This window comes from Camellia sinensis, chromosome 9 (genome assembly GCF_055761805.1).
Source record: "Camellia sinensis isolate YWXY chromosome 9, ASM5576180v1, whole genome shotgun sequence".
NCBI classification, from domain to species: Eukaryota; Viridiplantae; Streptophyta; class Magnoliopsida; order Ericales; family Theaceae; genus Camellia; species Camellia sinensis.
This window is the reverse complement of record NC_138969.1, coordinates 184959546-184973211: the sequence shown is the minus strand read 5'-3', so window position 1 is coordinate 184973211 and position 13666 is coordinate 184959546. Positions and strand designations below refer to the sequence as shown.

Here is a 13666-nt window from a genome sequence, read left to right as displayed (position 1 = left end):
AAAAATAAAATAATTATTGTTTGAACGTGACATTTTGTCATATTGGGTTAAATTTTTTATTTTATTTTATTTTTTTTTGTGTGGGGGGGGGGTTATTTTAGCCAAAAACTCATCGTTTAGCTTATGCCAAATGAGGACTAAATTCAATTAGGGCCATTTGTGAACATCATAAAAAAGTTAAAAAGTCAACTTTTAACTTATTTTTAGTCACATCAATTATCACATAAAAAAATCAAAATAATTAAAAAAAATCAAAAATCGCACTTTTAACTATATTCTCAAAACATATGCCAGTTAAACCTCTTGTTTAGGATTATCATTGAAAAGGTGCAATATCAATTAAATTATGCATAAATATTGAAAGAGTTATATTCCAAATTAATTTTGGGAATCTTCTTAAGAATCCCACATATCTTAAGTTATGTTAATTTAATCAATAGTTACCTAGTTTGACTTCATTTTGTCTTGGTTAGGATTACACTAAACAAAAAAAGACAAGAAAAAATGAGGTGAAGAGAGAAAAATAATGATTGATGGAAGATACAACGTGACACTTTCATGCAATATTTTTCTATTCTGAAATGCTGTGGATCTAGAATTGTGTAACAGACAAAAGATTGATATAGATTCAAGTATAAAATAAATCTAATTATATATTAACATTTTTTAGTAAAAATGAGAGTAAAATTTTTGAGATTGTAGTCAGTGTGTTTAGTTTTATTTTTAATTCAGTTTTTAAAAATTGAATTTCTTTATTTTTCGTATTTTTTTAATGAATATTTTTAAAATTTTAAGCAATTGTTTTATTTTTTTAACACTTTTATTTTTTATTTTTTTAGATGCACCATACTTATATATATTTAAATAGTAAAATATTTGTGAAAAATATTTTAAAAAATTAATAAATACATAAAAATATAAAAAATGTACTGAATTTATATATATATATATATATATATATATATATATATATATATTTTTAGTATTTAGTGAATTTTTTAAAGATTTTTTTTACAAATATTATATTTTTTAAGTGTATTTATATTAGGTGTGTTTAAAAATTACAAAAATTGTTTAAAATATAAAATAAAATTCAATTAAAACAAAAAAATATGAAACATAAAAAAATAAATTTTGAAAACTGAAAGCAAAACTATTCGTTTCTATTTAAGGACACGTGGGCAAGAGAAGCAAACTCACTTCACTAAAACAATCATGGCAACAACCCATCATCAACCATTGCTAGACTCTCCCAAGAGAAAGCTCTGTCCCTGCGAAGCTCTCTCTTTGGTTCTCTCTTTAGTTGCCATCATAACCCCAATCACCATACTCACCACCAAGCTCTTCAATCAAACCTCTTCTTCTTCTTCTAACCCTTTTTCTCTCTCAGCCACCCTTTGCCACCGTGCTCTTGACCAGTCCTCATGCTCCGCCATGGTATCAGAACTTGCTCCACCTGAAATATTGATGCAAATGAACGGCGTCGATTTATTGCAGGCCTTCTTGAAGAAGTCTGAATCAGGCATACGAAAAACTATGAAGACGGTGAGCAATATTAACCGTCAGATCAACGACAAGAGAGAGCAAGCGGCCATAGTAGATTGTATGGAGTTGATGGAGGTGTCTTTGGGTCGGGTTATGGACTCTGTGGTGGCAATTGGGAAAAGGACAGCCGGGTCACATTCGGATGCCCATTCATGGCTCAGTGGTGTTCTCACCAACCATGTTACGTGTCTAGACGGGTTAACCGGGTCGACCCGGTCCATGATGGAGACTGAGCTCAATGACATGGTGGCAAGAGCAAGAGCTTCCCTAGCTATGGTGGTTGCAGTATCGCCACTGGAACATGATGAGGTCAGTAGTAGGCTACTTAGTTGGTTCTTTTTATTTACTATTTATTTATTTATTTATTTATTATTATTACTAGTTTTTAGAATATGGGATTAATTTCTTTCCAATCCAATCTAACAGTGGACTCAGGTTTCACACTGGTATTATTTTGATTATTTAAATTGGTTTGCAAAGTTTTATGGGTAAATTATTTTTGAAAAAAATAATAATAATAAATTGTGGTTTCACACTGGTATTACTTTGATTATTTAAATTGGTTTGTAAAGTTTTATGGATAAATTATTTGTGAAAAAAATAATAATAATAAATTGATGAGATTGCCAAGTTAAAGTAGGTTTGTAAACTTCTAAATTTATTTAATTTTTTTTAGTTTCTATATTTGAAAAAATAAAAATCAGTCAGAGAAAGATAGCTTTGAAAAAATATTGACTTGGATCTTACATGTTACCGTAATAACTTTTTTTGTGATGTTGATGTTTCAGAATAATTTCCAGAGTAATTTTTTTTTAAAAGAAATTTTGTAAATAGAAGAAAAAAATAAAATTGATATATTAAAATATATAAAAATTAGATTCATTGTTTATAAAATATTTTTGACAATACATATAATAGTGGGTTTTTTAAGAAATTTTTTTCCCAAAAATATACTTATTTTTAAATGTCACAGTGTTTAATATAACTTTTGCTCATAAATTTGAGACACAATAATTATTAAAAATCAGGAAAAATGTACTTTTAACTTTTATTTCAGCTTTAGAAGAGTTGCATGAAACAAGTCCAATTAAAAATGATATAATTATTTTTTTGTTTTTCATCTTAGGTCTCAAATTCAAATCAACTTAAGCTATCTCTCGCGATACCGCGGCTTAACGGGGAGTTTCCACGGTGGGTCACTACTAGGGACCGGAAGCTTTTGAAGACATCGCCGAAGGATATCAACGTTGATGTGGTGGTGGCACAAGATGGGAGTGGGAACTATGGGACTGTGAACGAAGCTGTGTCCTCTGTACCAGACAATGGCAACACTCGTTATGTCATCTATGTCAAGCAAGGAACTTATAATGAAAATGTTGTGATTGGGAGTAATAAGAAGAATGTAATGCTTGTTGGTGATGGCATGGATTTAACCATTATCACTGGTAACTTGAATGTGATTGATGGATCTACAACTTTCGATTCTGCAACTGTTGGTAATCATTTTACTCTTTAGATTTCAGTCTCTTGTGATTTTCCTACACTAATCTTACTCATTCTATTTGGTTTTGAATTTTCAAATATAATTTTTAATTTTTCTTATTTTTTGTGTGTAATTATTTATTTATTTTAATATTTTAATTATTATCTTTTAATTTTTAGGGGCACTTAACCTGAAAAGTAAAATATTTGTAAAAAACTTTTTAAAAATTCACTAAATACTAAAAAATAAAATAAAAACACTCAATAATTGTTGTACTTTATTTTTGTATTTATTATTATCATCTTAAAATAGTTTTTTTAATCTTTTAGTTGGATTTAGATTAAAATACTAACAGGAAAAAAAGAAAGAATGAATGGACCTTGTTTTGTGTGTGGCTAATGCTTTTCATGCAAATGTCGATGATGCATGTTTTCAATACCTCAATGAACTGGGCCTTATGTCGGCCTGGTGGAAGGCCCATAAATTGTTTTCTGAGGAAGCAGAGCTTCAACTAAAATAACACTTGTACATATTCAACCCAATGTAGCTGCTGTTGGTGATGGATTCATAGCCCAAGACATCTGCATCCAAAACACGGCTGGTGCGGTGAAGGAACAAGCAGTGGCATTACGAGTCGGAGCCGATCAGTCCGTCATAAATCGTTGCCGGATTGATGCCTACCAGGACACTCTCTATGCCCACTCTAACCGGCAATTCTATAGAGACAGCTATATTACTGGCACAATAGACTTCATTTTTGGCAATGCTGCGGTTGTGTTACAAAACTGCAACATAGTGGCCCGATTGCCCATGAGTGGACAGTTTAATGCCGTGACGGCCCAAGGCAAAAATGACCCAAATCAAAACACTGGAACTTCAATCCAAACTTGTAATGTGACAGCTAGCTTGGACCTTGAGCCCGTTAAAGGCACTGTAAAATCATATTTGGGCCGCCCATGGAAGGCCTACTCGACAACTATTTTCATGCAATCATACATAGAGGACCATATTGACCCTGCAGGTTGGGCAGAGTGGGATGGTGATTTGAATTTGAACACATTATACTATGGTGAGTACATGAACTATGGTTCGGGTGCAGGCATCACTATGCGCGTCGCGTGGCTAGGGTATCATGTCATCACTGATCCGGCCGAAGCGAGCAAGTTTACTGTGGCTCAGTTGATACAAGGAGGGGAATGGTTGGATTCCACTGGGGTAACCTATACTGAAGGCTTGTGAATGAGGCTTTTCCATTTTCTTTTGTTAACTTGTCCTTTATCTTCTTGACTACTATATGGTTCTCCATTGTAGGAGACATTCTAGTATCGTGGGTTACCTTGGAATAATTTGTATGATCAATTTAACAGCCTGCTATGGTTACATGGTGGCTATAAAATTGGCACAATCCAATCTTGAGTTGAAGGGTTATTTTGTAGGGCAAGTATAATTGTATCGTTATTTTGATGTGTCAAGCAATACGAATAGTTTACGCTTTCAAAATTAAACTACATAAAAATATAAATTTTTTAGAATCATATCAGATGAGAAAAAGACTTACAAGAATGCCATAAAATTATTTACACCTTTATCCTCAAAATTTTCAAAATCTATGATCTAGATGTTAATTATCTCATTAAACCAACTAGTTGACTCTAATGTCTAAAAAATTCTAAATGAATGTTATATAAAAATTTACCCCAAACTTTTCCTTCCTTTGTTCACAAGAGGACACTTATTTATTTGTACAAGTGGAAGATGAAAAAAACATAACCATTAAAAAAATGTCCATTGAAAAAATATAGTCGTCCAAAAAATATGGCCGCCAGTTGTTTTTAAGAAATATAGGTTACCTTGGAATAATTTGTATGATCAATTTAACAGCCTGCTATGGTTACATGGTGGCTATGAAATTAGTGCAATCCAAAATTGAATTGAAGGGTTATTTTGTAGGTCAAGTATAATTGTATTATTATATTTTGATGTATCACGCAACATGAATAGTTTATATACTCAAAATTAAACCACATAAAAATATAAAAAATATAAATTTTTTAGGACCACATGGTGAGAAAAAATCTTACAAAAATGCCATAAAATTATTTATACCTTTATCCTCAAAATTTTCAAATCCATGTTCTAGATTTTAATTATGTCATTAAACCAACTAGTTGACTCTAATGCCTAAAAAATTCTAAATTAATTGTATATAAAAATTTACCTCAGACTTTTCCTTCCTTTGTTCACGAGGGGACATTTATTTGTACAAGTGGAAAGGTGGAAAAAAAATATAACCATTAGAAAAATGTCCATTGAAAAAATATAGTCGTTGGAAAAAAGTAAACGAAATAATAATTTAAAGGGAGATGGTTAAAATTGAGAATCTTGTTGTGAAGTATATATTGAAAAAACATGGTTGACTAATTTATTTTTATTTTTTTTTTAAACATTGAGATATTGAGTAATTTTTATTTTTTTTTTAAAAAACATTGAGATTTTGAGTAATATTGCTGGGAATGCTTTTAAACAACAGAAAATAATATTCATCCGAAAATTATAAACATAATTTGTCACTAATAATGTGGAGGTAATATTTCTATAATTAAATATTATTTTAATAAGTCCTTTATCTTAAAATGACAAGTTTAAGTATAATCACATCATTATGTATATAAAATTTATATAATATACATTTTAATATTTTATTTTTTTATATATCATTACTGTAAAAATTATATAATATATATATTTTATTTTTTACTTTTTTTTTATATATATCATTACTTTTTTCCTTGGACTACTCACCTCCCCCATTTGCTACTGCCCTACAACATGCTACAATTTGTGCATGAATAAACTATCTGAAAACCTCAAGAAGACTTCAAAAGGTGGTATGATGGATTTCTCAGTAAATTTCATGAGAAAATGATATATACGTCGTGTGAACATTCAAAATTATGTGACAAAATTCAAATTGAGTGTGTTGTGTGTTTTATATAATAAAATAGATTTCAATTTAAAAAAATAAATATAATAAAATAGATATTAGGTAAACCAACAAGAAGACTTCAAAAGGTGGTACGATGGATTATATATGGAGATCTAGTTAATACTTGAAAACTTTAGAAAATAATGTAAAAAAATGATTTGCAAGATTCATTTGATTTTTTTCTCATGAAATAATGATTATTGCTTTTGAATTAATTTTATTTTTCATTCTTGTAGTTTGATTCAAATTTCACTTTGGTTCCTATAGTTTTAGTTTGAATAATTTAACCCCTACACTTTAAGTCTATTTTTAATTTGATCTTTTTGTCTAAATTTTAGTTAATTTTTCCTACATGTACACCTTAGGAGGCTGACAAATGTCTAAAAATCGTTAATTTGAACCTCTAACTTGAACAGAAAGTCTAAACTGAAATTAGAATTAAACAATAGGAACCAAACTGCTAAAATTGAAACAAATTAAAGCTAAAGTGAACTTAGTTCTTCTATAGGGGTGTAGTTATGGTCGGGCCCATCCGGCCCTAGGCTCGGCCTGGCCCAAGTGGGCCTCGCGGGCTCCCGCTTTTTTGGCGGGCCGGCCCATGAGCTAAAAAGTGGGGCCCAAGCCCAAGCCCAGGCCCACTCAGAATAGGGATTAGGGCTGAGCCCACGGGCCTGGGCTCCAGTCTAGGGCTTGGCCCGCGAGTCTGGACTCGAGCTGCAGGCCAGGTTTGGGAGGTTTTTTTTTGTTTTGTTTTGTTTTGTTTTGTTTTTTCCGTTTCGAAAAATGAACGATAAATAGATTATCTATGTAGATTATTTATCAAGGATAAAAAAATAAAAGAAAAATTGTACTAGAGTATTTTAGTTAAGATTAATGAGATGTTTGGTTATATTTCATGTATGGTGGTATTTAAATTTAATTATGTATGACTTATGTTTTTTTAATTATGAACTTATAACTAAAAAGGTAGCAATTATGTAATTTTTTCATTTTGAAATGAATAATTTTATATATATGAAAATTAAACTTTCAATATTACAATTATTAAATTAATTATATAACATTTATTGAATGAATAATTTTTATTTCAAGGGGCAGGGGTAGTGCAGCAGGTAGGGGCAGGCATTAGTTCTGCCTCCCTTTTGTTTTGTTTTGTTTTTCTTTTTTGGCCATTGTTGCAAGTAGGGCTGCAAATTAACAGAGCCATTCATGAACAAGCTCGAGCTTGGCTCGGTAAGAGCTCATTTGAACTTGGTTCGTTAAAATTTTTTTTTGCGTAAGCCCAAACATTTTGAAATTTGGCTCGTTAGCTGGCTCGTTTAATTTTTTATTATTTATATATTAAATAATATAAAAATAAGATAAATATATTATTTATATATTTAAAATATATATATGTAAATAATAGTTAACTATAGATAGTACGTTTATATAATAATGATTGTAGACATTATTATTTTGGTAAAATATTAATCTTTTTTTTTAGAATGTTTATATATATTGTATAATCAAAATTTTAATTGTAACTTTACTCTCATACGCAAGTATGAATTTATAAATTTTTTGGTTCGTTAAAGCACATGAACAGGGCTCAAACTCGAGTCAAGCCTAAGCTAACTTGGCTCGAGCTCGGTTTGTTAATTTTTATTGACCTTGAGCTCGAGCTCGAGTTCATTAAAATCTTAATAAACAAGTCCAAACACATTAAAGCTTGGCTCGGCTCGTTTGCAGCCCTAGTTGCAAGCCTTTATTTTATTTTTTTTATCATTATTTAACCGTTACAACTTACAAGCATTTTATTAGTTTTTATTTTTTATTTTTTGAAATTTGACCGTTGGCAGACAGAACCAGAGAGGGAGTGTCGGGCCAAAAAAAATTTGGGCTAGGCCAGGCAAGGCATCAAATGAAAGGCCCAGGCCTAGGCCTAAGGTCTTGGGTCGGGCTCGGGCCCGGGCCTAACTGGGCCCACCTCGAGCCGTGGGCTGGTTTCGGGCCGCCCACGGGTCTCGGGCCATTTTTACACCCCTAGTCTTGTAGATCAAAACTTCTAATTTATCCCCTACAAACATATATATATATATATATTGGATAAATTATGTTAGTAGTCCTTGTATTTTTATTCTTGTGTCATTTTAGTTCTTATAATTTCAATTTGTTAGATTTTGACTTTAAATTTATGAATTTGTATCAATTTAATTTAATTGATTACAATTGTTAGAATTTTTTAATGAAAAATACACACATAAATGACATATGTCATGCTTTAGGGACAGTTATAAATTTACTTAACTCAATGAGTTAAGCAAGTCAACCAAGCGTGCAACAAGGGTTATACCCTTGGTCGGATGGCTGAGCTGAAGGAGCTATCAATTCCTAACGACTCGCCTCTTCGTGATTCAAGCTGACTTGTCTTTCCATTTCCTCCCACTCCAAGCTAATTTGATGAAGAGGCTGGGGGGAAAGAAGAAGAAATCGAGGCTGAAGTTAATGCTGAGGGATCTATTGGGGCCAAGTTCCTAACTCTGAATGAGCAAGTCCTGGACTTGACTCAAGATGATAAGGACGAGGTCTCCAAGAATGCCTCCCCAAAGAAGACATTTTCTGAGGCCGATGTCCAAGCTGCCGAGAAGAGCTTGGACCAGACTCTTTCTTAAATAGACGCCGAGATAATGGCGAAAAAGGAAACAACTCTGCCAATCGAGGCTGCCAATAATCCAACAGCTGAGGTTGAGCCATCTGAGACTGATGCCCATAATTCCAGTACTTAGGAATTTTTTTACATTGATATTTCCTTTTGAACAATTTGTAATTTTTTTTGTAACTTTTGGACAAGTAGTCATTTTTCCCAAGCCGACGTGCATTTTGTTTCTGAACAAGTTTTTCTTGAATGAATGCTTACTGCTTCTTTTTGGCTAAGTGTTGAATGCTTCTTTCTTTAAGCTTTCCTTTCATGCCTTGCATACTTCTATACTTTAAATATTTTTGCAAATCATCAAAATATACCTTAACTGTATAATAACTTCAGGATAAAATACCTCGGATATAAACCTTGATTGTTTGTCTCAGCCAATAAGTGAAATACCTCGGCTAACAAAATGTTTCGAAATGTTTTTACAAGTGCTGTTTCTCAAATTTATTCAATCAAGTATTGCTTCTTTACTTCCTTTTGTGTCTTCTATCAAGACTTCACCCTTCTAACCTTTCCAAGTTTGACAGCTTGGTTGGTCATCTCGGGTAATATGTACCTTGGATACATCTTTCATCATTTCCTCAGCTAACTTCAACTTGCAAATTATTTTGAAATTTCAACAAGTGTCAAGCTGTCACGACCCAAACCCGCCCCTCTGGGTTTAGTACCGTAACTGGCCAGTAATCCGAGATTACCGAAGGCCTGCTTAACAGTCAAACAATAATACAGAGTACAGGGGCATGGCGGAAGCCAAAACAGTAATTAGACAATGTCTAATGAGCTGTGACAGTCTGTATGCAAAAAGATTTTTCATATAGATTCACATTCAGAAACAAAACAGTATGTACAACATTTACAATCGTTCAAAACAGGGACTTAATCCCTATTAAAACAGTACAGTATAGTGTATACAGTCTATACAAAAACAGAATAGAAAGAGGGAAACTAAAACACCCCGTAGCCTTAGCTTGAATGGACTCGGAACCTCGCAGTGAGGCATATAGGTTGGCTTGACAAAACTGGAGTTTACCTCGACGCTTCTAGCAACGGTCCGGTGCCTGTACACCTACATATATATATGAGCAGTGAGCTAAAGCCCAGTGAATAACATAATGCGTAAGGAGGTTAAGAATGAACGTCCTTACAGTAATGAAAATAGTTTATTAACTCAGTATTTCAGTCATTCAGTCATAACAGTCATATGTGGTACATCCATTAGCATAGCAGTACAGTAAACAGTAGGTCTTAAAAGACCGAACAGTCAGTGATGGCCATCATATCAGTAAACAGTAGTGGTTCTAACAAGGGAACCGACAGAGATCTCTGTGACTGTAGCAGTATAACACAGTAACAGTAGGTTGCTAAGGATTCCACAATACAGTTCACAATTAGGACATCATTCATTCAATAATAGTATCATTTCAGAAAACAGTACAGTTCAATTGTTCAGAAGATAATCATATTTGAACATATCTTTACACAGTTGTTACTCACAGAGTTCTGGGCTACAGTTAAGCTAGAGCGCGTCCTCAGATGCCAACCCTACACAGTTACAGAGTGAACACACACTAAGCTATATAGTTGGGAAAATAGTAACTTAATCCCTAATTTGCCTCGGTGTGGTTCTACATCTATATCCTCATTAAGATACCTTAAACTAAGCCTAGGAATGCCTAGAATGGAATGAGGATGCAAAGATGCACTTTAAAAATATTTTCAGAATTTTCAGAAAACAGGGTTCACGCTCGAGCGTAGGTTACTTCGCTCGAGCGAACATGCAGACAAAGGTTTACGCTCGAGCGTAGACTTACCTGCTCGAGCGTACTACACAATAGTCAAAAGTGCTGGATGTGTGAAAATCACGCTCGATTGGGCGCTCGACACCCGCTCGAGCGTAAGACACAAGGTCCTGCTCGAGCGTACTTCAAAACAGTGTAAAGTGCTGGGAGCACGAATTTCACGCTCGAGCGTGAGTTCAAAATCTGGAATTCCCATATTTGAACCTTAAGCTCAAATTCAACTTCAAATGTAACAAATTCAATTCCTTTGGGCCCATTTCCTGGAAAACACTTGTAAATACATAGTATGACATGATTCAAAGCTCAATTTGTAAAATCAAGGCCCCAAATGTGAGGGAATTAAACCCAATTTCAACCAACATTTCAAGAACATGATGAATGTGTAAGATGCATGAATTCAACAACTTCCTAGCTTTAAAAGCTAGCTCAATTGAGCCAATTCTTTCCAAAACATGATGAAATCATGGACTATACCAATAATATGAACATGTATGTACCAAATTCTATGTAGTAAACCTCAAAATGCTAGGATATAAGCATGCATGAATGGAATGAACTTTAATTCAACATATAAGGACCAATTCTAGGCTTAAATCACTAGAGGCTCATGAACCATTCAAGAATCAACTCAAATACACAATCAAGAAGGTAATTACTCTACCTTAAGTCTTGTATTCAAGTGTAGAAACTCAATTTGCACAAATCCTCTACAATTTCTTCAAGTTCTCTAGCCAATTCTCAATTGAAGCCAAGTTCTCCCTCTCTCACTTATCTCCTACGGTTTGGCCCCTCTCTAAGATGAACAAGAATGATGTGTATCAAAGGCTCCAAATGTTGCATGTAATGGGCCATTAAGTGGCAAGATAATAAATAAGTTCAAGTGGTGCATTTTGTCAATATTTGATCTAATTTAACCATACCAAATCACATTTCAAATAAATATACCATAAAATCACATAAATTATGATTAACACATATCACTAATCAATTTCAGATTCGGCCGCCGATAAGGCCTTCAATTTGCAGTTTAAAGCATAAAACATGAACAGATAGTTTAACAATCAACAGATAGATATGCATTGAAACTAGTACAATCAATGAATTAGTTTAGTGATTTCAGTTAATTCAATCAATTATCATAATCAGTCTCAGTTTAGCAGTAATCAGTAGGGTTATCAACAATCAATGGTGAGGGTTATTACAGTCTCCCCTCTTTAAAAAGAGTTTGGTCCTCCAAACTCGAATTACCTTCATTCTGGAAGAAAACAGGATTCAGTGGAAACAAGTCAGGATATCTCTTGGCCATGTCATCTTCCCTTTTCCAAGTGGCATACACGCCACCATGGTTCTGTCAGTCAACTTTCACTAACGGAATCTCTTTATTTCTTAACTTCTTGATCCGTCGGTTCACAATCTGAATGGGTCGTTCCTCGTAAGTGTAGTCATCACTCAGCACTACACGAGTAGGCTCAATCCCATGGAAGGGATCCCGGAGGTAGTCTCTCAACATAGAAATATGGAGCACGTTGTGCATATGCTCCATTTCGGGAGGAAGCGCTACTTGATACGCCACCGGATTGATTTCTCAATAATCTCATACGGTCCGACGTATCTTGGCGCTAACTTACCCTTGACTCCAAAACGAGTCTGGCCTTTCATTGGTGTCACTTTCACAAAAATGTGATCACCTACTTCATACTCTCTGTCTCGCCTTCTAATATCCGCATAACTTTTCTGTCGGCTCTGTGCGGTTTTCAGTCTCTGTTGGATCAATTTTACTTTTTCTGTAGTTTCATACACAATCTCGGGCCCAAGCAAAGTCCCATCTACAACTTCTGCCCAGCAAATCAGAGATCTACATTTTCTACCATACAATGCCTCGAAAGGCGCCATACCAATACTTGAGTGATAACTGTTGTTGTAGGCGAATTCAGCCAATGGCAAATGGCTTTCCCTATTTTCCTAAAAATCAAGGACACACATTCTCAACAAATCCTCTAGAGTCTGGATGGTCCTTTTTGACTGGCCATCTGTCTGAGGATGGTATGCACTACTCAATCTCAGTTCAGTACCCAATGCAGTCTGTAGGCTTTGCCAAAATCTCGATGTAAACTTCGAGTCCCTATCAGAAACAATAGACATAGGCACTCCATGCAGTCCAACAATTTCATCAATATAGATTACAGCCAATTTGTCTGCATTATAAATTATTTTGACAGGTAAGAAGTGAGCAGATTTAGTCAGTCTATCAACAATAACCCAAATTGAGTCCATACCTTTACTGGAGCGAGGTAAACCAACAATGAAATCCATGGCGATATGTTCCCATTTCTACTCCGGTATCGGTAAGGGTTGCAGTAAGCCTGCGGGTCGTTGATGTTCCGCTTTGAGTTGTTGGCAATGAAGACACTTTGATACAAAATCAGCAATCTCTTTCTTCATTCCCGGCCACCAGAAATTCAGTTTTAAGTCTTGATACATTTTCGTATTTCCTGAGTGGATAGACAGTTTCGAATTATAGCCTTCTTGCAAAACTCTTTTTTTCAGTTCAGAGTCATTTGGTACACATAATCTTCCCTGGAATTTCAACACATTATTCTCAAATTTGAAATCCGGCCTTGGTTTGGATTCTAGTTCATCGATGATCTTCTTCAAGAAGTCATCATGTTGTTGTCTCTCTTTAATCTCTTCAATCAGTGCCGGTTGAGCAGAAATAGCAGCTATTGTTCCACTTGGTTCTCGTAAAACAATCTCAATTTCAGATTTCTCAAGGTCACATAGCAACTCCTTCTGTCCAGTGAGTAAATAGGCTAAGTTCCCAATCAATTTCCGACTTAGTGCATCGACAATGGTGTTAGCTTTCCCCGGATGGTACAAAATTTGCAGGTCATAGTCTTTTATCAGTTCTAACCATTTCCGCTACCTCATGTTCAGTTCTTTCTGTGTGAAGAAATACTTCAAACTCTTGTGGTCGGTATATACTTCACATGTCGCCCCATAAAGGTAGTGACGCCAGATTTTCAGTGCGAACACTATTACAGCAAGTTCTAAGTCATGGGTTGGGTAGTTCTTTTCATGCGGTCTCAATTGTCGGGAAGCATAGGCAATAACTCTCCCATTCTACATTAAAACAATCCCAAACCCTTATGAGAAGCATCACTAAA

General features: G+C 34.2%; 1 protein-coding gene across 1 annotated transcript; it reads left to right on the top strand.

The window, feature by feature from the left end:
* Positions 1-1182: 1182 nt before the first annotated feature.
* LOC114267683 (pectinesterase) lies at positions 1183-4469 on the top strand. The gene is made up of 3 exons (XM_082888171.1): positions 1183-1854; positions 2672-3041; positions 3576-4469. The coding sequence occupies exons 1-3, from the start codon at positions 1216-1218 to the stop codon at positions 4265-4267; spliced, it is 1701 nt and encodes a 566-aa protein (XP_082744297.1). The 5' UTR covers positions 1183-1215; the 3' UTR covers positions 4268-4469.
* The last annotated feature ends 9197 nt before the right edge of the window (positions 4470-13666 follow it).